General features: G+C 43.1%; 1 protein-coding gene across 2 annotated transcripts in view; it reads left to right on the top strand.

The window, feature by feature from the left end:
- klhdc3 (kelch domain containing 3) overlaps positions 1-27,500 on the top strand; it is a 59,975-nt gene that overhangs the window by 2,004 nt on the left and 30,471 nt on the right. For both annotated transcript variants that reach the window (XM_084093934.1, XM_084093935.1), the window contains exons 2-5: positions 1-68; positions 685-861; positions 10,104-10,219; positions 10,315-10,386. The exon at positions 1-68 is cut by the window's left edge and continues 163 nt beyond it. In XM_084093934.1, coding sequence (XP_083950060.1) covers positions 1-68; positions 685-861; positions 10,104-10,219; positions 10,315-10,386 — 433 coding nt within the window. The remainder of the gene's footprint in view (positions 69-684; positions 862-10,103; positions 10,220-10,314; positions 10,387-27,500) is intronic.

Raw genomic sequence — 27,500 nt, 5'->3', positions numbered from 1 at the left:
CGGCGGGTACTGCTCGGGGGAAGACTACGACACGCTCCGGCAGATCGACGTGCACGTCTTCAACACCGGTGAGGGACAAAACCTGCCGCTCACACTCATATGCAAATCAGCTCAACACCATATTCAAATTCAGATGAAAGTCTCATGTGTCTGAACACATGACATCACATGCATTATATTATAGCTGAGCATCAGTCATATGGCGTTACTTTGACACACTCATCTCTGACTGATAACAGAATACTTCTTAAATTGTAACATTTAAACAAGCATTTCCAGTAACACTTTACAATAAGGTTCATTACATTATTCGAACTGGATTTTTATTAAGTAACATTAACGAAGATTAATAAATACAGTAACAAATGTACTGCTCATTGTTAGTTCATGTTAGTTAATACATTAACTAGTGTTAACTAATGAACCATATTGTAAAGTTTTACCGCATTTCTTGTGAAGATGCTTTGAAACAATGTAATAGTGAAAAGTGCTATACAAATAAAGTTTAATTGAGTTAAACTGAATGGTGTTTTTGAGGTTTGCTGGATCCGTATGTGAACGTTGTGTCTGCAAGCATCTTGTGTGTGTGTGTCTGATGTGTATGTGTGTGAGTGTCTCATGTGAGCGTCTTGTGTGTGTGTGTGTCTGTGAGTGTCTCATGTGCGTATGTGTGTGTGTCGGCAGTGTCTCTGCGCTGGACGAAGCTGCCGCCGGTGCGCACCGGAGGACGAGAACACACTCGGGAGGTTCCCTACATGCGCTACGGACATACTGCTGTCCTGCTGGACGAGACCATCTTCATCTGGGGCGGCAGGAACGACACAGAGGGCGCGTGTAACGTGCTGTACGCCTTCGACGTCAGTAGGTGGCGCTCGCACAAGCTCACACAGACTCTCGGAGACTCACTCAGACTCTTGCAGACTTACGCAGACTCATTCAGACTCTTGCAGACTCACTCAGACTCACTCTAACTCACTCTGGCTCACTCAGACTCACGCAGACTCATGCAGACTCACTCAGACTCTTGCAGACTCACTCTGACTCACGCAGACTCACTCAGAGTCACTCAGACTCACTCAGACTCACTCAGACTCACTCTGACTCACTCTGACTCACTCTGACTCACTCTGACTCACTCAGACTCACGCAGACTCACGCAGACTCACTCAGACTCACTCAGACTCACTCTAACTCACTCTGGCTCACGCAGACTCACGCAGACTCTTGCAGACTCTTGCAGACTCACTCAGAGTCACTCAGAGTCACTCAGACTCACGCAGACTCACTCAGACTCACGCAGACTCACTCAGACTCACTCAGACTCACTCTGACTCACTCAGACTCTTGTAGACTCACTCAGACTCTTGCAGACTCACTCAGACTCACTCAGACTCACGCAGACTCACTCAGACTCACTCTGACTCACGCTGACTCACTCTGACTCACTCAGACTCACTCAGACTCACGTAGACTCACTCAGACTCACGCAGACTCACTCAGACTCACGCAGACTCTTGCAGACTCACTCTGACTCACTCTGACTCACTCAGACTCACTCTGACTCACGCAGACTCACTCAGACTCACTCTGACTCACGCAGACTCACGCAGACTCACGCAGACTCACTCTGACTCACGCAGACTCACGCAGACTCACGCAGACTCACTCTGACTCAGACTCACGCAGACTCACTCTGACTCAGACTCACGCAGACTCACTCTGAAGCCTGGAACACACCAAGCCGACGCCGACGAACTAGCGCTGATGAAAGCCGACTGTGTTGTCGCCTCGCGTCGGGTTAAAAAGTGCACTTGAACACACCTTGAGAACTACAGCCGACTGTTAGCTAGAAAGCGCGTTCTGCGCCTGCGTGTAAATGAGACAACCGTCTATTTCTGCAGATATATCATCTATATTCGTCATTCAAAAAGGGAAACCGGCGCTGCAGATACACAAACCGTAAACAAAGCAGTGCGTGCTTACCGTTTTGAACATCAATCCTGCTAAACACTTTCTTTATTCCACTCCTCTTGTGTTAATATTGAAATATGCGCCAAGGAACACTCAGGTAAGATGACATATCATTAGAACAGCCTTCTATCTGTACCGTTTTGACTTTGCTCGCTGTTTTGCTATTATTCTCGTGCACTGCCTCCTTCACTAAGCTGAACAGCCAATCAGAGTTCCCTCTTTCACCGACGGCCCGACGCCGATTCAACATGTCGAATCGGCCGTTACAAAGCCGACGAGGACCAATTTCAGCCGACGGTGCGGAACACACTGAGAAGATTTAGTCGGCCGACGCACGGAAACTGCCCGACGGCCGACCGTCGGCTTGGTGTGTTCCAGGCTTGACTCAGACTCACGCAGACTCACTCTGACTCAGACTCACGCAGACTCACTCAGACTCTTGCAGACTCTTGCAGACTCACTCTGACTCATTCTGACTCATTCTGACTCACTCAGACTCATGCAGACTCACTCAGACTCATGCAGACTCACTCAGACTCTTGCAGACTCACGCAGACTCACTCAGACTCATTCTGACTCACTCAGACTCTTGCAGACTCACTCTGACTCAGACTCATGCAGACTCACTTAGACTCTTGCAGACTCACTCTGACTCACGCAGACTCACTCAGACTCACTCAGACTCACTCAGACTCACTCAGACTCTTGCAGACTCACTCTGACTCACTCAGACTCACTCAGACTCACGCAGACTCACTCAGACTCACTCAGACTCACTCTGACTCACTCAGACTCACGCAGACTCACTCAGACTCTTGCAGACTCACGCAGACTCACTCTGACTCACTCAGACTCACTCAGACTCACGCAGACTCACGCAGACTCTTGCAGACTCACTCTGACTCACTCAGACTCACTCTGACTCACTCAGACTCACTCTGACTCACTCAGACTCACGTAGACTCACGTAGACTCACGCAGACTCACGCAGACTCACTCTGACTCACGCAGACTCACTCAGACTCACGCAGACTCACTCAGACTCTTGCAGACTCACTCTGACTCACTCTGACTCACTCTGACTCACGCAGACTCACGCAGACTCACTCTGACTCACTCTGACTCACTCTGACTCACGCAGACTCACGCAGACTCACGCAGACTCAGACTCACGCAGACTCACTCTGACTCAGACTCACGCAGACTCACTCAGACTCTTGCAGACTCTTGCAGACTCACTCTGACTCATTCTGACTCACTCAGACTCATGCAGACTCACTCAGACTCTTGCAGACTCACGCAGACTCACTCAGACTCACTCAGACTCATTCTGACTCATTCTGACTCACTCAGACTCATGCAGACTCACTCAGACTCTTGCAGACTCACTCTGACTCAGACTCATGCAGACTCACTTAGACTCTTGCAGACTCACTCTGACTCACGCAGACTCTTGCAGACTCACTCTGACTCACTCAGACTCATGCAGACTCACTCAGACTCTTGCAGACTCACTCTGACTCACTCTGACTCACTCTGACTCACTCTGACTCATGCAGACTCACTCAGACTCTTGCAGACTCACCCAGACTCACTCTGACTCACTCTGACTCACTCAGACTCACGTAGACTCACTCAGACTCACGCAGACTCTTGCAGACTCACTCTGACTCACTCTGACTCACTCAGACTCACGCAGACTCTTGCAGACTCACTCAGACTCACTCAGACTCTTGCAGACTCACTCTGACTCACTCAGACTCACTCAGACTCACGCAGACTCACTCAGACTCACTCAGACTCACTCTGACTCACTCAGACTCACGCAGACTCACTCAGACTCTTGCAGACTCACGCAGACTCACTCAGACTCACTCTGACTCACTCAGACTCACGCAGACTCACGCAGACTCTTGCAGACTCACTCTGACTCACTCAGACTCACTCTGACTCACTCAGACTCACTCTGACTCACTCAGACTCACGCAGACTCACTCAGACTCACTCAGACTCACGTAGACTCACGTAGACTCACGCAGACTCACTCTGACTCACGCAGACTCACTCAGACTCACGCAGACTCACTCAGACTCTTGCAGACTCACTCTGACTCACTCTGACTCACGCAGACTCACGCAGACTCACTCTGACTCACGCAGACTCACGCAGACTCACGCAGACTCAGACTCACGCAGACTCACTCTGACTCAGACTCACGCAGACTCACTCAGACTCTTGCAGACTCTTGCAGACTCACTCTGACTCATTCTGACTCACTCAGACTCATGCAGACTCACTCAGACTCTTGCAGACTCACGCAGACTCACTCAGACTCACTCAGACTCATTCTGACTCATTCTGACTCATTCTGACTCACTCAGACTCATGCAGACTCACTCAGACTCTTGCAGACTCACTCTGACTCAGACTCATGCAGACTCACTTAGACTCTTGCAGACTCACTCTGACTCACGCAGACTCTTGCAGACTCACTCTGACTCACTCAGACTCATGCAGACTCACTCAGACTCTTGCAGACTCACTCTGACTCACTCTGACTCATGCAGACTCACTCAGACTCTTGCAGACTCACCCAGACTCACTCTGACTCACTCTGACTCACTCAGACTCACGTAGACTCACTCAGACTCACGCAGACTCTTGCAGACTCACTCTGACTCACTCAGACTCACTCAGACTCACTCTGACTCACGCAGACTCACACTCACGCAGACTCACTCTGACTCAGACTCATGCAGACTCACTCTGACTCAGACTCACTCAGACTCTTGCAGACTCTTGCAGACTCACTCTGACTCACTCTGACTCACTCAGACTCACTCTGACTCACTCTGACTCACGCAGACTCACGCAGACTCACTCTGACTCACTCTGACTCACGCAGACTCACGCAGACTCACTCAGACTCACAGACTCACGCAGACTCACTCTGACTCACTCTGACTCAGACTCACGCAGACTCACTCAGACTCACTCAGACTCATTCTGACTCATTCTGACTCACTCAGACTCATGCAGACTCACTCAGACTCTTGCAGACTCACTCTGACTCTTGCAGACTCACTCTGACTCACGCAGACTCACTCAGACTCACTCTGACTCACTCAGACTCAGACTCACTCTGACTCTTGCAGACTCACGCAGACTCAAGCAGACTCACTCTGACTCAGACTCTTGCAGACTCACTCAGACTCACTCTGACTCACTCAGACTCACTCAGACTCTTGCAGACTCACGCAGACTCACTCTGACTCATTCTGACTCACTCAGACTCATGCAGACTCACTCAGACTCTTGCAGACTCACGCAGACTCACTCAGACTCACTCAGACTCATTCTGACTCACTCAGACTCAGACTCACTCTGACTCTTGCAGACTCACGCAGACTCACTCAGACTCATTCTGACTCATTCTGACTCATTCTGACTCACTCAGACTCATGCAGACTCACTCAGACTCTTGCAGACTCACTCTCACTCTGACTCATGCAGACTCACTCTGACTCACGCAGACTCACTCAGACTCACTCAGACTCACTCTGACTCACTCTGACTCACTCTGACTCATGCAGACTCACTCAGACTCATGCAGACTCAGTCTGACTCAGACTCATGCAGACTCTTGCAGACTCACGCAGACTCACTCAGACTCACGCAGACTCACTCTGACTCATTCTGACTCACGCAGACTCACTCTGACTCACGCATACTCACTCAGACTCACGCAGACTCACTCAGACTCTTGCAGACTCACTCAGACTCTTGCAGACTCACTCTGACTCTTGCAGACTCACTCTGACTCACGCAGACTCACTCTGACTCACGCAGACTCACTCAGACTCACTCTGACTCAGACTCACTCTGACTCACGCAGACTCACTCAGACTCTTGCAGACTCACTCAGACTCTTGCAGACTCACTCTGACTCTTGCAGACTCACTCTGACTCACGCAGACTCACTCTGACTCACGCAGACTCACTCAGACTCACTCTGACTCAGACTCACTCTGACTCTTGCAGACTCACGCAGACTCACTCTGACTCAGACTCTTGCAGACTCACGCAGACTCACTCTGACTCACTCTGACTCAGACTCACTCTGACTCACTCAGACTCACTCTGACTCACTCAGACTCATGCACTCACTCAGACTCTTGCAGACTCACTCTGACTCAGACTCATGCAGACTCTTGCAGACTCACGCAGACTCATTCTGACTCATGCAGACTCACTCTGACTCTTGCAGACTCACTCTGACTCTTGCAGACTCACTCTGACTCACTCAGACTCATACAGACTCACTCAGAGTCACGCAGACTCACTCTGACTCACTCTGACTCACTCAGACTCACTCAGACTCTTGCAGACTCTTGCAGACTCACCCAGACTCACTCTGACTCACTCTGACTCACTCTGACTCACTCAGACTCACGTAGACTCACTCAGACTCACGCAGACTCTTGCAGACTCACTCTGACTCACTCTGACTCACTCAGACTCACTCTGACTCACTCTGACTCACTCAGACTCACTCTGACTCACTCTGACTCACGCAGACTCACTCAGACTCACGCAGACTCACTCTGACTCATTCTGACTCACTCTGACTCACGCAGACTCACTCAGACTCACTCTGACTCACGCAGACTCACTCTGACTCACGCATACTCACTCAGACTCACGCAGACTCACTCAGACTCTTGCAGACTCACTCAGACTCTTGCAGACTCACTCTGACTCTTGCAGACTCACTCTGACTCACGCAGACTCACTCTGACTCACGCAGACTCACTCAGACTCACTCTGACTCAGACTCACTCTGACTCTTGCAGACTCACGCAGACTCACTCTGACTCAGACTCTTGCAGACTCACGCAGACTCACTCTGACTCACTCTGACTCAGACTCACTCTGACTCACTCAGACTCACTCTGACTCACTCAGACTCATGCACTCACTCAGACTCTTGCAGACTCACTCTGACTCAGACTCATGCAGACTCTTGCAGACTCACGCAGACTCATTCTGACTCATGCAGACTCACTCTGACTCTTGCAGACTCACTCTGACTCTTGCAGACTCACTCTGACTCACTCAGACTCATACAGACTCACTCAGAGTCACGCAGACTCACTCTGACTCACTCTGACTCACTCAGACTCATGCAGACTCACTCAGACTCTTGCAGACTCTTGCAGACTCACCCAGACTCACTCTGACTCACTCTGACTCACTCTGACTCACTCAGACTCACGTAGACTCACTCAGACTCACGCAGACTCTTGCAGACTCACTCTGACTCACTCTGACTCACTCTGACTCACTCTGACTCACTCAGACTCACTCTGACTCACTCAGACTCACTCTGACTCACTCTGACTCACGCAGACTCACGCAGACTCACGCAGACTCACGCAGACTCACTCTGACTCAGACTCACGCAGACTCACTCTGACTCAGACTCACGCAGACTCACTCTGACTCAGACTCACGCAGACTCACTCTGACTCACTCAGACTCACTCTGACTCACTCTGACTCACGCAGACTCACGCAGACTCTCTCTGACTCACTCTGACTCACTCTGACTCACGCAGACTCACTCAGACTCACAGACTCACGCAGACTCACTCTGACTCAGACTCACGCAGACTCACTCTGACTCAGACTCACGCAGACTCACTCAGACTCATGCAGACTCACTCAGACTCATGCAGACTCACTCAGACTCTTGCAGACTCACGCAGACTCACTCAGACTCACGCAGACTCACTCTGACTCACTCAGATTCATGCAGACTCATGCAGACTCACTCAGACTCACGCAGACTCACTCTGACTCACTCTGATTAACGTAGACTCACGCAGACTCACTCAGACTCACGCAGACTCACTCAGTCACGCAGACTCACTCAGACTCACTCAGACTCATGCAGACTCATGCAGACTCACGCAGACTCACTCTGACTCACTCAGATTCATGCAGACTCATGCAGACTCACTCAGACTCACTCAGACTCACGTAGACTCACTCTGACTCACGTAGACTCACTCAGATTCACTCTAACTCACGCAGACTCACTCAGACTCACGCAGACTCACTCAGACTCACGCAGACTCACTCAGACTCACGCAGACTCACTCAGACTCACTCTGAGTCACTCAGACTCACGCAGACTCACTCAGACTTTTGCAGACTCACTCAGACTCAGACTCTTGCAGACTCACGTAGACTCACTCTGACTCACTCAGACTCATTCTGACTCATTCTGACTCACTCAGACTCATGCACTCACTCAGACTCTTGCAGACTCACTCTGACTCACTCTGACTCATTCTGACTCACTCAGACTCATGCACTCACTCAGACTCAGACTCATGCAGACTCACGCAGACTCACTCTGACTCACGCAGACTCACTCACGCAGACTCACTCTGACTCATTCTGACTCACTCTGACTCATTCTGACTCACTCTGACTCATGCAGACTCACCCAGACTCTTGCAGACTCACCCAGACTCTTGCAGACTCACTCTGACTCTTTCTGACTCTTGCAGACTCACTCAGACTCTTGCAGACTCACTCAGACTCTTGCAGACTCACTCTGACTCATTCTGACTCATGCAGACTCACTCTGACTCTTGCAGACTCACTCTGACTCTTGCAGACTCACTCAGACTCACGCAGACTCACTCAGACTCACGCAGACTCACTCAGTCACGCAGACTCACTCTGACTCACTCAGACTCACTCAGACTCACGCAGACTCACGCAGACTCATGCAGACTCACGCAGACTCACGCTGACTCACTCTGACTCACTCAGATTCATGCAGACTCATGCAGACTCACTCAGACTCACGCAGACTCACTCTGACTCACTCTGACTCACTCTAACTCATGCAGACTCACTCAGACTCACGCAGACTCACTCAGACTCACTCTGAGTCACTCAGACTCACGCAGACTCACTCAGACTCTTGCAGACTCACTCAGACTCAGACTCTTGCAGACTCACGTAGACTCACTCTGACTCACTCAGACTCATTCTGACTCATTCTGACTCACTCAGACTCATGCACTCACTCAGACTCTTGCAGACTCCCTCTGACTCACTCTGACTCATTCTGACTCATTCTGACTCACTCAGACTCATGCACTCACTCAGACTCTTGCAGATTCACTCTGACTCAGACTCATGCAGACTCACGCAGACTCACTCACGCAGACTCACTCTGACTCATTCTGACTCACTCTGACTCATGCAGACTCACCCAGACTCTCGCAGACTCACCCAGACTCTCGCAGACTCACCCAGACTCTCGCAGACTCACTCTGACTCTTGCAGACTCACTCTGACTCTTGCAGACTCACTCTGACTCTTGCAGACTCACTCAGACTCTTGCAGACTCACTCTGACTCATTCTGACTCATGCAGACTCACTCTGACTCTCGCAGACTCACTCTGACTCTCGCAGACTCACTCAGACTCACGCAGACTCACTCTGACTCACGCAGACTCACTCTGACTCACGCAGACTCACTCTGACTCACTCAGACTCATGCAGACTCATGCAGACTCACTCTGACTCACTCTGACTCACTCATACTCACTCATACTCACTCAGACTCACGCAGACTCACTCATACTCACGCAGACTCACTCTGACTCACTCAGACTCAGGTAGACTCACTCTGACTCACTCAGACTCACTCATACTCACGCAGACTCACTCTGACTCACTCAGACTCAGGTAGACTCACGCAGACTCACTCTGACTCACTCAGACTCACGCAGACTCACTCAGACTATCGCAGACTATCGCAGATTTACGCAGCTTCACTCATTAACTAATGTTAACAAACTTTATTGTGACCATATTTCTGAAGAATGCACAAAAACATTTCTATTTGACAAAAACAAGAGTTTCTCAGATCGGCTGCAGCATCAGTGTAATGTCATTGAGTAATGAGTGTAGAGTGTGTCCTGATGAAGAGGAATCCTCCTCATCCTGCTCGAGCTACACTCAGAAGAACCCAGTGGAGTCTGATGGTGTTTGTGTGACTGGCTCTGGTTGTGTGTTTCTCCTGCTAACGCTTGTTCTGTTCTCAGATCAGCACCGATGGTTCACCCCCAAGATCTCGGGAACGGTTCCGGGCGCCAGAGACGGACACTCGGCCTGCGTTCTGGGAAAAGCCATGTTCATCTTCGGTGGATACGAGCAGCTGGTGTGTGTGTGTGTGTGTGTCTTCACTGATGAACTCAGTGCTAACGTGATGAACCTGTGTTTGAGACGTGTGTGTGTTTGTGTTCGTGTTCTCAGGCCGACTGTTTCTCCAACGACATTCACAAGCTGGACACCAGTAGCATGTGCTGGTCACTGGTCAACGCCCGGGTGAGTGTGTGTGTGTGTGTGACAGTGTGTGAGAGTGTGTGTGAGTGTGAGTGAGTGTGAGAGTGTGTGTGTGAGTGTGTGAGTGTGTGAGAGTGTGTGAGTGTGTGTGAGAGTGAGAGTGTGTGTGAGTGTGTGTGTGAGTGTGTGTGAGTGTGTGAGAATGTGTGAGAGTGTGTGTGTGAGTGTGTGTGAGAGTGTGTGTGTGAGAGTGAGAGTGTTTGAGAGTGCGAGTGTGTGCGAGTGTGTGCGAGTGTGTGCGAGTGTGTGTGAGTGTGTGTGAGAGTGTGTGTGTGTGTGAGCGTCACGGAAATGACTCGCTTTTATCACATGCACTATGACATCATCACTCTCTGGAAGTGTGTAGTGTGTTTAGTAAGAGCCTGTGTGTGACTAGCTTTAGTGAGTGTGTGTGTGTGACGAGCTTTAGTGAGTGTGTGTGTGACGAGCTTTAGTGAGTGTGTGTGTGTGACGAGCTTTAGTGAGAGTGTGTGTGACGAGCTTTAGTGAGTGTGTGTGTGACGAGCTTTAGTGAGTGTGTGTGTGACGAGCTTTAGTGAGTGTGTGTGTGACGAGCTTTAGTGAGTGTGTGTGTGTGACGAGCTTTAGTGACGAGCTTTAGTGAGTGTGTGTGTGTGACGAGCTTTAGTGAGAGTGTGTGTGATGAGCTTTAGTGAGAGTGTGTGTGACGAGCTTTAGTGAGTGTGTGTGTGACGAGCTTTAGTGAGTGTGTGTGTGACGAGCTTTAGTGAGAGTGTGTGTGACGAGCTTTAGTGAGAGTGTGTGTGACGAGCTTTAGTGAGAGTGTGTGTGACGAGCTTTAGAGAGTGTGTGTGTGACGAGCTTTAGCGAGAGTGTGTGTGACGAGCTTTAGCGAGAGTGTGTGTGACGAGCTTTAGCGAGAGTGTGTGTGACGAGCTTTAGCGAGTGTGTGTGTGTGACGCCGGTTGTGTGTTGGCTTGCCGTCGCTCCACATTCAGGATGTCTGTTTTTTGTTTGTTTGTTTTACTTTTGTTTTATCAGTCAATTTGGATTGCTCACAGTTGATCTATGATCGCCTTTCGTTGCTAAGTCTTGATCTACAGCTTTGGATATGTGCTGAACAGCCATGCATGTTCCAGCCGCCGATGGAAGTCTGTCAGGTGACTGGATGCGCGCGCTGGAAGAGGAGGCGCCGCAGGAGGCGAGGCACACAGGCTGGAGTCTTGCTGGAACTTGAGAAATTGAGGATCCTGAATAGTGGAGTTAGACCAACGGCGGAGTCGCAGCTTCCTATTTGATGCATGTTCTGCCTGCCACATCATCATCACTGCGTTGGACTGCACGGAGAGGCGAGACGCGGAGGCGAGACGCGTTCAAATAAGTGCCGTTTCTTCCTCTAATCGGTCCGTTGAGTCGACCACAGTGCTTATGGCTTTGATAAACGCACGCTCAGTTGTCAACAAAACATTCATCCTGAATGACTATTATGTAACGTATGGGCTGGACTTTCTTTTTATCACTGAAACTTGGTTAAATGACGCTGATACGAGTCCTCTTGTTGAGCTTTTACCAAGGGGATGTAGCTATTTAAGTACTTCGAGAAGTAACCGTCGAGGTGGAGGCTTGGCTGTTATTTTCAATAACATGATGAAGTGCTAACCCTAAGCCTAACCCTAACCCCAAGCCTAAGCCTAAGCCTAAGCCTAAGCCTAAGCCTAAGCCTAAGCCTAAGCCTAACCCTAACCCCTACCCCTCATAGGAGGGAGGCTTGTCTGGGATGTAATTGGGCTATCCCGGTACCAGCACAAGCACTAAAACCTACCCCTTATAGGGGACTGGGGCTTAATTGGTATACATACCTAAACCTTACCCTCACAGGAGGGACAATTTGGGCGTGATTGGGGGTATCCGTTGGTTTACAACCTGCTTTTTCTTGGCTCCACTGTAGGGGGATGGGAATTCTGGGGGTAGTAGGGCTGGGGGAGGGGATAGAATGATGGTGATGGAGAGATGATTGTTGAAAAACAAGAATACCACAGGGGTGGTGTGTGGAAAAGAAGAGACGTTGAATTAAAAACTGCGGAAGGGGTGGAACAGTCTCATCAAAAACATGCGCCGGCCAGTGCATTCCTGCGGTTTCCCTAAACCAAACTGGACAGCCCATAGTGGCGGTCTGGGGGGAAGGCGTTGTCTCTTCACAATCCTAACCCCAGCCCTAACCCTAAGCCTAAAGCGGGTCGCACACCGGACGCGCAGCTGAGCGCCGCGCAGCGCCACGTCTTTTAAATTCGAACACATTATTCTCTATGAGAGTACACACACCGGCGGCGTCTGTTCAAAATCCTGCCGCGCCACAGAGCGCCATTTACATAGTTTTATATTAAATTTACATTTATGTGTCTCAAATCGTAGTTAATGTATATACGGACTTCACCCTGTGCTGCAATATACATTTAGTTTTATATTTATTTACAGAAATCAGAAAATTGCTGATGTTATCGGATTTTCAGGTGAGAGTTGTCCTAGACGTGGCGCGGCGCGGCGCTGAGCTGCGCGTCCGGTGTGCGACCCGCTTAACCCTAACCCTTACTGCCTGTTGAAAGTTCCAAGAGTTTTGAAGTTCAATTAATGAAGATCGACTTGCCCTCGCCAGTGATTTGTGCCTTGATATATAGGCCTCCTGGTTATAATAAGAATTTTCTTGATGAAGTTTTTATCTGTGGTTGCTCCATCTGCTGACAGGATTTTGATTATGGGTGATTTTAATATTCATGTTTGCTGTCCTGGTAAACCCATGACCAAGGAATTCTTGAATGTAGTTGATTCCTTTAACTTATCTCAGTGTGTCTCCGGACCAACACACGATCATGGCCACACACTTGACTTGGTGTTTTCTTTGGGGATAACGATGGCCATCTCGGATCATATGCCTATTAGGTTTAATTTTACCTCTACAACAAATGGGCTCTGTCATCGCCTCCATCATTCTTGTCCAGGGTTATCACTACTTCTACACCTAGTGCGTTCTCAGCTGCTTTTACTGAAGTAGCCCTAACCCATACTGAGCCTAAAGCATTCTCAGTTGTGGACCTGATGAATTGGTAGACTCTTTTAACCCTCTGATGGTTTATGGGGTCTTTTGGGACCCCAAATGACTTTTGCTCAAATTAAAAAAAATGTTCCCTTTGTCCAAATGGTATGAAACCTTCTACGGCTCTCAACACTTTCTAGATCTACAAAAAAAAAAATAAAGTGGAATGATATCTGTTTTTATGTTAGCGTGACAAAAATTGTGACACTCGTGGTCTTCGGGGTCTCTGGAGACCCCGCAATCAAAATAGACAAAATTCATCATCAAAATCAGAAACAACGCAGAACACATCGACAGAAATGGCACAAATAAAGTGGCACACTTCCACCAATGCAAAAAACATCCACAATGCTAAATTATATTGCTCACAACACGTGTATACACACACACACACACACACACATATAGAGGAATACATTTTTGAGACTATAAAAACTGTTCTCTTATCATTTGTAAAATAAAATCATCCAAAATGCAATACCACCACAAAAATAAATTGGTGACACTGACACATTGAAAATGTACACACGCACACACACACACACACACACACACACACACACATTTGTAAGGCTATAATTTGTCAAATAAAATCATCCAAAATGCAGAACCAACACAAATATAAAGTGGTGACACTGACACCGACAATGTGTACTCGCACACTCTCTCTCACACACACACGCACGCACACACACACACACACACACACACACACACAGGAACATTTGTAAGGCTATAATTTGTCAAATAAAATCATCCAAAATGCAGTACCACCACAAAAATAAATTGGTGACACTGACACATTGAAAATGTAAACACACACACACACACACGCACACACACACACACACACACACACACACACACACACACACACACACAGGAACATTTGTAAGGCTATAATTTGTCAAATAAAATCATCCAAAATGCTAAACCACTTCAAATATAAAGTGGTGTGGTGACACTGGCACATCGACAATGTGTACTCACACACTCTCTCTCTCTTTATCTCTCAGACACACACACACACACACACACACGCAATTGTGTGTGTCTAGAATCTAGAATTAGATTAAAAATAAATGATTGAAATAAATGATAAAATCTTAAGACTCCAACATTTCTCTTTGTAACATTTTGTTCAGGTTTGATTCTAATCATAATGTAACATTATTGAAAAACTGGGGGGTTTTTTGGTACAAAAAAATGCTAAACTTTGACAAAAATATTTTATTTTTGTTATAATTGTGATTTTATAATATTTAGATATGAATCCAACTGAATCCAACTTGTGAAAAGATATCTTTCAGGTAGTCTAATAGCAAATAGCATATACTGGAGCTCTATAGCCATCTAGTGGTTAAAATTATTATTTTTTATTTTAAAACTGCATTTTCCAAAAAATGGGCAAAAATGTTACATTAAACCATTTAAAATCATCCATGTTATCCCCATGAATGAAAGTTAGAAATCTGGGTCTTTTATAAAGTGAATTTTACATCAAATGCTGTTTTTTTGTAAAAAGGCTATTTAAATATTTATTTATTAATTTATTTATAGAAATTTAAAAAATATCATAAATTCTCCAAAAACTGCACAAATGTTGAGTAAAAACATTAACAAACAGAATAAAATTACATTTGTAAAAAAAAAAAACTATTATCTTGTTACAAAATTAAATGTTATTTTCTGGGGTCTCTAGAGACCCCAAAACCCAGAGTGTAGACATAAATAAAGACCATCAGAGGGTTAATCATGTTTGCTCTGAGATCTTGGATAATGTTGCGCCTTTTAAAATGAGATGTCAAAAAGTTAAATGATGTAACGTGGAATTTGAGGCGGGTTTGTCGGCTTGCAGAGCGTAAGCAGCTGAAAGATAAATTGCAAATATCTTATGATACTCTTAGAGAATCTCTATCAAACTATCAAATCGCTGTTAGAGCCGCTAGATCTTCGTATTTTTTGCGAATTATATCACATAATGCAAATAATCCGAAGGTATTATTTTCAACTATAGATAAAGTACTGAGTCCGTCTATTAATTATCTTCCCTGTCTAAGGATCCGTGTGAGAGTTTTTTAAAATATTTTATTGATAAGGTTGTTCTTATTCTCGGCAATGTTGTAGCCGATATAATTAATCCTTTTCGTTGTTAAGTAAATTTGAATCTATTACATTAGCTCAGTTGGAAAAGATAATAATGCATTTAAAGCCGACTATCTCACTCTATGACGTTCTCCCGTCGCGATTGTTTAAAGAGGTCGTAGATACTATTGGTCCCAGTGTACTATTGATTATCAATAGTAGTTTATATCATGGAACTGTACCATCAGGATTCAAGCATGCTGTTATTGAGCCAGTTTTAAAAAAAAAACCATTTGGATTCACATGAGTTGAAAAATTTCAGACCTAAGATTCAGAATAAGATTTTAGAGAAAGTTGTCCATAATCAACTTACAGATTTCTTGATTGTAAATAACATAATGGATATTTTTCAGTCTGGATTTAGGACCAAACATAGCACAGAATTAGCATTATTGAAGGTTACAAATGATATTTTGTTAAGTATTGACTCCGGGAAAAGTGTTGCCTTAATGATGTTAGATTTAAGTGCAGCCTTTGATACTCTAGATCACGCAATTTTAATAGACCGCCTTAGAGATTATGTAGGGATCAGTGGTGTAGCCCTTAAGTGGCTTTCCTCTTATTTGCATGACAGGACATGCTCTGTTAAAACTGGAAACTATGTCTCTGCATCCGCTGCTATTTCCTGCGGGGTTCCTCAAGGATCAATACTTGGTCCGACTCTGTTCTCGCTGTATATGTTACCCCTGGGGTCCATTTTTAAGCAGCATAATATTAACTATCACTTGTATGCTGATGATTTACAACTGTACTTTCCTTTGGAGAGTGATGGCTGTGCATCTTTTACTCATTTTTATAAGTGCTTGACTGAGGTAAAGGGATGGCTAGCAAATAATTTTTTACAATTAAATGAGGATAAGACTGAGTTTATTATGTTTGGGAGCAAGGAGCTTGGGAATGGTCTGGCTGGAAATAATGGACTATTGTCCAACAATATGCAAAGTTATGTAAAGAACCTTGGAGTATTTTTCGATTCTGAAATACGCTTTGATCGTCAAGTTAACAGCGTTGTGAAATCATCTTTTTTCCAGTTAAGAAAACTGTCTAAACTGAAACCAATCCTTTCGTACAAGGACTTGGAGATTGTTGTGCATGCCTTTGTTTCAACCCGGTTGGACTATTGTAATGCCCTTTATTTAGGCATTAGTGAATCACTGGTTACTCGTCTTCAGCGTGTCCAAAATGCTGCAGCGAGATTCTTAACAAATACCAGAAAACGGGATCACATAACACCTTTATTGATTTCCCTTCACTGGCTACTATACAGAATACAATATAAGGTGTTGATGCTTGTCTTTCAAGCTCCTGAGTATCTAAAGGACATGTTAATCACCCTCGCTCCTCTCAGAACACGCTCCTCACCGGTGGCTTGAGGCGTAGTGGAGATCACGGTTTCGGTTGCGGCTCCTGCACTTTGGAATGTGTCGCCATTATCTTTAAAAACCTCGTCAGGCATGGATATTTTTAAAAAGGAATTGAAGACTTGTTTATTTTATCAAGCTTTTGGCGTTTGATTAGGTCTGAGAACTGTGAGTGATTTGTTGTTTGATTCTCTTGTGTCCTGTTTTAATGTAACTTAATGTTTAGAGCTATTGATTACTTATGGACAGCACTTTGGTCCATTCTAATGGTTTTGAAAGTGCTTTATAAATAAAAGTTGAGTTGAGTTGAGTGTGTGTGTGACGAGCTTTAGTGAGTGTGTGTGTGACGAGCTTTAGTGAGTGTGTGTGTGACGAGCTTTAGTGAGTGTGTGTGTGACACGAGTTTTAGCAAGTGAGTGTGATGAGCTTTAGTGAGTGTGTGTGTGATGAGCTTTAGTGAGTGTGTGTGTGACGAGCTTTAGTGAGTGTGTGTGTGTGACACGAGTTTTAGCGAGTGAGTGTGATGAGCTTTAGTGAGTGTGTGTGTGCAGAGCTTTAGTGAGTGTGTGTGTGACGAGCTTTAGTGAGTGTGTGTGTGACACGAGTTTTAGCGAGTGAGTGTGTGTGACGTAGGGCTGTACTCAACCAAAGAAAATCTTGGTCGACTGAAGTCCTGAAATTTTCGACTAAAAATCGACTAAAATCGACAAAAAATGACGTTAGGGAAAAAAAACGTTAAATTAATTGATTAATTTAATTATTAGATGCGCACTGCGCAGTACTTGGTAGCCTTGTTGTCCGCCTAAATGAATTATAAATAAACATTAAAGCTGCAAGCAGCATTTATCGGGGTTCAAGCAGTTAAGGCCGTTAAGGACTTTAAGCACAAAAGCATCAAAAGTTATAAAGTTTTATTTAGCAAGCATGACATCATAGATGGAAAAGACCATGTTCTAGCATGATTTACCATGATATGCCACATTCTAGCATGATTTACCATAGTTTATCATGATTTACCATGGTTTACCATGATTTACCTTGTTCTAGCATAGTTTACCATGAATTTATCTCAGTTTACCTTGATTTACCATGTTCTAGCATGATTTACCATGATATACCACATTCTAGCAAGATTTACCATAGTTTATCATGATTTACCCTGTTCTAGCATAGTTTACCATGAATTTATCTTAGTTTACCTTAATTTACCATGTTCTAGCATGATTTACCATGATATACCACATTCTAGCATGATTTACCATAGTTTATCATGATTTACCATGGTTTACCATGATTTACCCTGTTCTAGCATGATTTACCATGATATATCACGTTCTAGAATGATTTACCAGGATTCTAGCATGATTTACCTTGATACACCACATTCTAGTATGATTTACTATGATTTACCATGTTTCTAGCGTGATTTACCATGATTTACCACATTACTAGCAATTATGTGAAGTGTCAGTGCAAATGAAGTGATAAACACTGTCAAAATATGATTTTGTTATAATAGTTATTGTTATATAAGTGATTTGCACAAAGCACATGTGAAAAGACTTCATAAGTAGAATGGCCAGCAGAGGGCACTAGAAGACCACTTATTGGCTCAGTTTCACTTTAAATTTCATTATTTTTACCAGTTTTCTGCACTAAATCAAATCAGTTTTTCCATGTTAACTCAATAATGCATGCTTACACACACACACACACACACACACACACACACACACACACACACACACACACACACAAAGACAAATGTTGTTGTTGTTTTTTCAATGCTATTGGGATATGTCATAATGAAAATATATTTGAATGGTCTATAAACATTTCACAAAGTCTTTGTAAGCTATTAATCAGAAGATTCAGAATTTATTCAGAAACCTAAGACTACACAAACACATTATGTTGTAGATACAGACATTTGAACTATATGATGTGATCAAACTGTCAATACTAATACTTTAACGGATGGATTTTGACTAAATGTAATTGTAATTGTAAATGTTAAAATAGTGATTTTATAAATTTTAAACAGCAGGGGGCAGTAAAATACAACTTATTGGCTTAATATGCCATTATATTCATATAATTTTCACCTTTTTAACTGTTATAGAGGCAAATTTTGTCCGATCGGTCTGAAAATTTTCATGCATGTTCAGAGTGATATTTCACTGGCTTTTTAAGAAGGTCTGAGTCATTCATTAAAGAGATATAGGCTTTCGGGGACACTTGGTAAAGGCTACATTTTGAAGTGAACCTATTATAACTATCCAAATGAAGTAGTTCAACTTTTTCTGACAATTATTGACCTAGTGAGTCCAGAGAATTGTATTGCACTAGTTTTGAACATTATGATATGAAAATTATATGATCAGAGATGGAAAAGACCTTTTACAGCCAATACAGGCAGTTTACCATAGGAAATATATGGTTTTAAAGCTTTTTAACAGTTATAGCGCCACCTATGGTCCGATCTCCATAAAATTTGGCATGCTTGTTAATGATGTTATGTCACATATGCTCACCGATTTTTGTGAAGTTCTGAGTTTTTATTTAGGATTTATAGGATATTTAATGTATTTTGCCACGCCCATTTTATAAATGACCCTATTAGAGCCATCCAAATGCAAAATTTCAACTTTTTTTTGATAGTTTTTGATCTAGAGAGTCCAGAGAATTGTCCTAGACTGGTCTGGTTCCGATCGGGTGAAAAACCTAGGACTAGTTCGCAAAAGTAGGTTTTTAACATGTTTGCGAATATTTAATGAATGGTTTGATTGACAGCAATGGTTCTTGAGGCAAAGTTGTTCAGGATGAGGAGATCTATCAAATGATATACATATTGTGTGGATATTTGTAACACCACGTGATTACAGAGCCGTAAAACTCGTTAGCGCCAACTAGTGGCCGATTTCTTTCAAAATTCTTACAGACCTCTAGGGCCTTGAGTCGAACATGCCCATCGAGTTTCGTTCCGATCGGTCTCCGTTAACCTTGTCTAATAGGTGCTCAAACTTCATTGGCCGATGGCGGCCATGTTTTTTGAGATACGCCAATGTCCTCATACACATACATGGCACCTTGGACCAAGACACTGCATACCAATTTTCAAGTCAATCGGACTAACGGTCAGGTGGTTATAGCCTGTTTTATGTTTTTTTCATGTTATAGCGCCACCATGAGGCCAATCGTCGCGATTTTTTTACTGTGACCTCAGATTGACCTCTTACACATGTGTACCAAGTTTGGTGAAGATACCTCATTTACTTCTGGAGTTATAGCCATTTTAGTAAAATAGGCCCCGCCCACAACGTACGTTTTGGCGGCCATTAGCGTCCGTGAATCGAAATTTCAACTTTTTTTCGATAGTTTTTGATATTCAGACTCTAGAGAACATTTCTGCACTGGTTTGGTTCCGATCGGGCGAAAAACCTAGGACTAGTTCGCAAAAGTATGTTTTTGACAAAATTCAAAATGGCGGAAAATCTATCATGGCGGAAATGAAATCGGAGATATACGTTTTGTTCGTCAGGCGTCCAGCTTTCCAATGATATAAGACACTTGAGTCTACGTCATACGGTCTAGTAGTTATGAGCAGTTTCGCGCTTTTGGTTGCTATAGCGCCACCTATGGGCCAATCGGGGTCATACTTTTATAGGTTCTCCCCAAATTGAGGACTACCATTTGGCCAAGTTTCAAGGTTCCAGCTCTTACGGTTTGGTCTGCACAATGCGTTTTAGGGGAAAATAATAATAATAATAATTAAAGCTGCAAGCAGCATTTATCGGGGTTCAAGCATTTAAGGCCTTTAAGCACATAAGCATTTAAGACATTAAGATTTATTTAGAAAGCTTTTAACCACTGAAAAAATAGATGGAAAAGTCCATTTACAGCCAATACAGGAAATTTACCATAGGAAATATATGGTTTTCAAAGCTTTTTAACAGTTATAGCGCCACCTATGGTCCGATCTCCATAAAAATTTCCATGCTTCTTTAGCATGTTATTTCACATATGCCCATCAATTTTTGTGAAGTTCTGAGTTTTTATTTAGGCTTTATAGACGTTTGAGTGTATTTGGACACGCCTATTTTATAAATGATCCTCTTATAGCCAACCAAAAGCAAAATTTTAACTTTTTTTTTGATAATTATTGATCTAGAGAGTCCAGAGAATTGTCCTAGACTGGTCTGGTTCCGATCGGGCGAAAAACCAGGGACTAGTTCGCAAAAGTAGGTTTTTAACATATTCGTGAATAATTAATAAACTGTTTGATTGACAGCAATGGTTCTAGAGGCAAAGTTGTTCAGCATGAGCAGGTCTATCAAATGATATGCATTTTGTGATGATAAGTGTAACACCACGTGATTACAGAGCCATAAAACTCGTTAGCGCCAACTAGTGGCCGATTTCTTTCAAAATTCTTACAGACCTCTAGGGCCATGAGTCGAACATGCCCACCGAGTTTTGTTCCGATCGGCCTCCATTAACCTTGTCTAATAGGTGCTCAAACTTCATTGGCCGATGGCGGCCATGTTTTTTGAGATACACCAATGTCCTCATAGATATACATGACAGCTTGGACCAAGACACTGCATACCAATTTTCAAGTCAATCGGACTAACGGTCAGGTGGTTACAGCCTGATTTATGTTTTTTTAATGTTATAGCGCCACCATGTGGCCAATCGCCGCAATCTTTTTACTATGACCTCAGATTGACCTCTTACACAGGTGTACCGAGTTTGGTGAAGATACCTCATTTACTTCTGGAGTTATAGCCATTTTAGTAAAATAGGCTCCGCCTTCTTTAAACATTTTGGCGCCCCTTAGCGACCGTCAATCGAAATTTCAACTTTTTTTCGATAATTATTGATATTCTGACTCCAGAGAACATTTCTGCACTGGTTTGGTTCCAATCGGACACAAAACCAGGGACTAGTTCGCAAAAGTAGGTTTTGGACATAATTCAAAATGGCGGAAAATTTGCATACCGGAAATGAAATCCTTGAGGCCTTTTTTGTTCGGCTTGACCCAAGGATTCCAATGATATAAGACACTTGAGTCTGTGACAAACGGTTAATGAGATTTAAGCAAAAATATGATTTTTTTTTGTTTTTTGTACTGTAGCGCCACCTATGGGCCAATCGGGGTCATATTTTGATAACCTCTCCTCGATTTTTGTACTACCATCTGGCAAAGTTTCAAGTCTCTAGCACTTACGGTTTGGGCTGCACGATGCGTTTTACGGCAGAAGAAAAATAATAATAATAAAAATTAAAGCTGCAAGCAGCATTTATCGGGGTTCAAGCTATTAAGGCCTTTAAGGGTTTTTAAGCACATAAAGCATCAAAAGTTATCAGGTTTTATTTAGCAAGCATGTAACCACTGACATAATAGAAGGAAAAGACCATTTACAGCCAATACAGGCAATGTACCAGGAAATATATGGTTTTAAAGCTTTTTGACAGTTATAGCTCCACCTATGGTCCGATCTCCATAAAATTTGGCATGCTTGTTAATGATGTTATGTCACATATGCTCACCAATTTTTGTGAAGTTCTGAGTTTTCATTTAGGATTTATAGGCTTTTTAGTGTATTTTGCCACGCCCATTTTATAAATGACCCTATTACAGCCATCCAAATGCAAAAGTTCAACTTTTTTTTGATAGTTTTTGATCTAGAGAGTCCAGAGAATTGTCCTAGACTGGTCTGGTTCAGATCGGGCGAAAAACCTAGGACTAGTTCGCAAAAGTAGGTTTTTAATATGTTTGCGAATATTTAATAAACGGTTTGATTGACAGCAATGGTTCTTGAGGCAAAGTTGTTCAGGATGAGGAGATCTATCAAATTATATGCATATTGTGTGGATATTTGTAACACCACGTGATTACAGAGCCGTAAAACTCGTTAGCGCCAACTAGTGGCCGATTTCTTTCAAAATTCTTACAGACCTCTAGGGCCTTGAGTCGAACATGCCCATCTAGTTTCGTTCCGTTCGGCCTCCGTTAACCTTGTCTAATAGGTGCTCAAACTTCATTGGCCAATGGCGGCCATGTTTTTTGAGATACGCCAATGTCCTCATACACATACATGGCACCTTGGACCAAGACACTGCATACCAATTTTCAAGTTAATCGGAGTAATGGTCAGGTGGTTATAGCCTGTTTTATGTTTTTTTCATGTTATAGCGCCACCATGTGGACAATCGCCGCGGTTTTTTTGTTGTGACCTCAGATTGACCTCTTACACATGTGTACCAAGTTTGGTGAAGATACCTCATTTAGTTCTGGAGTTATAGCCATTTTAGTAAAAAAGGCCCCTCCCACAACATACGTTTTGGCGCCCCTTAGCGTCCGTTAATCGAAATTTCAACTTTTTTTCGATAGTTTTTGATATTCAGACTCAAGAGAACATTTCTGCACTGGTTTGGTTCCGATCGGGCGAAAAACCTAGGACTAGTTCGCAAAAGTAGGTTTTTGACAAAATTCAAAATGGCGGAAAATCTATCATGGCGGAAATGAAATCGGAGATATACGTTTTGTTCGTCAGGCGTCCAGCTTTCCAATGATATAAGACACTTGAGTCTATGTCATACGGTCTAGTAGTTATGAGCAGTTTTGCGCTTTTGGTTGCTATAGCGCCACCTATGGGCCAATCGGGCTCATACTTTTATAGGTTCTCCCCAAATTGAGGACTACCATTTGGCCAAGTTTCAAGGTTCCAGCTCTTACGGTTTGGTCTGCACGATGCGTTTTAGGGGAAAATAATAATAATAATAATAATAATTAAAGCTGCAAGCAGCATTTATCGGGGTTCAAGCAGTTAAGGCCTTTAAGGCCTTTAAGCACAAAAGCATCAAAAGTTATTAGTTTTATTTAGCAAGCATCTAACCACTGACATAATAGATGAAAAAGACTATTTACAGCCAATACAGGCAATGTACCATAGGAAATATATAGTTTTAAAGCTTTTTAACAGTTATAGCGCCACCTATGGTCCAGTCTCCATAAAATTGTTTACTGTGACCTCAAATTGAACCCATACACATGTGTACTGAGTTTGGTGAAGATATCTCATTTACTTCTTGACTTATAGCCATTTTAGTAAAATAGGCTCCTCCCACAACAATTTACCACATTCTAGTATTATTTACTATGATTCTAGCACGATTGTGCTCCAATAGTAATTGTTATATAAGTGATTTTTTAGTGTCTTATTGTTATATAAGTGATTTTTAGTGTCTAATAAATGTAAAAGCATATGTGAGTAGACTTCATTAATAAGTAGAATGGCCAGCAGAGGGCAGTAGAAGACCACATATTGGCACACTTTCACTTTAAACTTCTTGTTTTTCACCATTTTTCTGCACTAAAGCAAACCAGTTTTTCCATTTTAACTCCATAATGCATGTTTACACACACACACACACACACACACACACACACACACACACACACAAAGTCAAATGTTGTTGTTGTTTTTTCAATGCTATTGGGGTATGTCATTCTGAAAATATATTTGAATGGTCTATAAACATTTTACAAAGTCTTTGTAAACTATTAATCAGATGATTCAACCTAAGACTACACACACACACACACATTCTGTTGTAGATACAAACATTTAAACTATATGATGTGATCAAACTGTTTTTTGCAAGTCTCCTTCAAGATTCAGATTCCTCAATGTGACACAAATGTCAGTAGTAATACTTCAATAGATTAATTTTCACTAAAGGTGATTGTAAATGTTAAAAGAGTGATTTTATTAAGTCTAAATATGAATTATAGAACAATATTAAATAGTATGACAAAATGACTATTTTAAACAACAGGGGGCAGTAAAATACCACTTATTGAGTTAACCACTTATTGAGTTAATATTCATATCATTTTCACATTTTTAACTGTTATAGAGGCAAATTTTATCCGATCTGTCTGAAAATTTTCATGCTTGTTTAGAGTCTTACGTCACATGTTCTGACTTGTTTTTAAGAAGATCTGAGCATTCATTGAAGACATATAGGCTTTCAGATACACTTGGTCAAGGCCACATATTGAAGTGACCCTATTATAGCCATCCAAATGAAGTAGTTCAACTTTTTCTGATAATTATTGATCTAGAGAGTCCAGAGAATTGTACTGCACTAGTTTTGAACATTATGATATGAAAATGATTTGATCATAGATGAAACAGACCATTTGCAGCCAATACAGGCAATTTACCATAGGAAATATATGGTTTTAAAGCTTTTTAACAGTTATAGCGCCAACTATGGTCCGATCTCCATAAAATTTGGCATGCTTGTTAATGATGTTATGGCACATATTCCCACCAATTTTTGTGAAGTTCTGAGTTTTCATTTATGATTTATAGGCTTTTTAGTGCATTTTGCCACACCCATTTTCTTTATGACCCTATTATAGCCATGCGCAAAATGCAAAAGTTCAACTTTTTTTTGATAATTATTGATCTAGAGAGTCCATAGAATTGTCCTAGACTGGTCTGGTTCCGATCGGGCGAAAAACCTAGGACTAGTTCGCAAAAGTAGGTTTTTAACATATTCGCGAATAATTAATGAACGGTTTGATTGACAGCAATGGTTCTTAAGGCAAAGTTGTTCAGCATGAGCAGATCTATCAAATGATATGCATTTTGTGACAATAAGTGTAACACCACGTGATTACAGAGCCATAAAACTCGTTAGCGCCAACTAGTGGCCGATTTCTTTCAAAATTCTTACAGACCTCTAGGGCCATGAGTCGAACATGCCCACCGAGTTTCGTTCCGATCGGCCTCCGTTAACCTTGTCTAATAGGTGCTCAAACTTCATTGGCCGATGGCGGCCATGTTTTTTGAGATACACCAATGTCCTCATAGACATACATGGGGCCTTGGACCAAGACACTGCATACCAATTTTCAAGTCAATCGGACTAATGGTCAGGTGGTTATAGCCTGTTTTATGTTTTTTTCATGTTATAGCGCCACCATGTGGCCAATCGCCGCGATTTTTTTACTGTGACCTCAGATTGACCTCTTACATATACGTACCGAGTTTGGTGAAGATACCTCATTTACTTCTGGAGTTATAGCTGTTTTAGTACAATAGGCTCCTCCCACAACATACATTTTGGCGCCCCTTAGCGACCGTGAATCGAAATTTCTACTTTTTTTCGATAATTATTGATATTCAGTCTCCAGAGAACATTTCTGCACTGGTTTGGTTCCGATCGGACGAAAAACCTAGGACTAGTTCGCAAAAGTAGGTTTTTAACAAAATTCAAAATGGCGGAAAAATTTGCATACCGGAAATGAAATCGGAGATATACGTTTTGTTCTTCAAGTATCCAGCTTTCCAATGATATAAGACACTTGAGTCTACGATATACGGTCTAGGAGTTATGAACAGTTTCGCGCTTTTGGTCGCTATAGCGCCACCTATGGGCCAATCGGGGTCATACTCTCTGAACCTCTCCTCGATTTTTGTACTACCATCTGGCAAAGTTTCAAGGTTCCAGCTCTTACGGTTTGGGCTGCACGATGCGTTTTAGCGGAGAAGAAAAATAATAATAAAAATCAGTACAATTACAATAGGGTTTCAGCACTTCGTGCTTGAACCCCTAATAATAAAAATCAGTACAATTACAATAGGGTTTCAGCACTTCGTGCTTGAACCCCTAATCAGTACAATTACAATAGGGTTTCAGCACTTCGTGCTTGAACCCCTAATAATAATAATAAAAATCAGTACAATTACAATAGGGTTTCAGCACTTCGTGCTTGAACCCCTAATAAACAACTAGTAGGCTATTTGCAGTATATTAAATCGTTTTTTGACCTAATTATTTTGCACTGAAATGAGTCTGACACTTGAGTCTGTCAGCTCTGACAGCGCTGCATCACGTGCTCCTGCGCAATATCAGAGCTTATGATTTCCGAAAATAGTACTATGTTGTCAACTAGTGATATCATCACAAGAACTGTTGAGGAATATGCAACATAATTTAGACAATTATTTTTGTCATATGTTATAATAATAAGTTATAACTGTCAGACACTATCATTTCACCGTGCATGTCCTCGCACCGAGCGAGGCTGAACATGAGCTCAGCTTCGCAGCTGAGACACGAATAGACTATTAACTAAAGCTTTTACTCTTAATAAACACAAAAGGCACGTCCACTTTAATAAAAAAAGAATATTTATTAAACAAACCAGATCAAGAGCAGAAACGAAATAAAGTGCATAACTGAAAAATAAAGCATCCTAGGCTCAAAACTAACACAACCAACAGCACAGCGCAATTGCGCATTAGGCTCCAAATAAAAAATAAAAAAGTTAGGTTATCACACTAAAACATTGAAATATGCAAATTCTGATATGTTCATATAGCCTACTCAAAACACACAGGGCAAGCTAACGCAGACAAGTGAGCTTACCACTTTTAGATGATATGTCATGTTTGTCGTCGAGCTGTGGAAAACTTGCTTGCAAACTTTGCATTCGACCTTTTTCCTGTTATCAA

This window comes from Abramis brama (assembly GCF_963993115.1).
Source record: "Abramis brama genome assembly, chromosome: 19".
Classification (NCBI taxonomy): domain Eukaryota; kingdom Metazoa; phylum Chordata; class Actinopteri; order Cypriniformes; family Leuciscidae; genus Abramis; species Abramis brama.
This window is presented reverse-complemented; position numbering and strand designations above follow the sequence as displayed.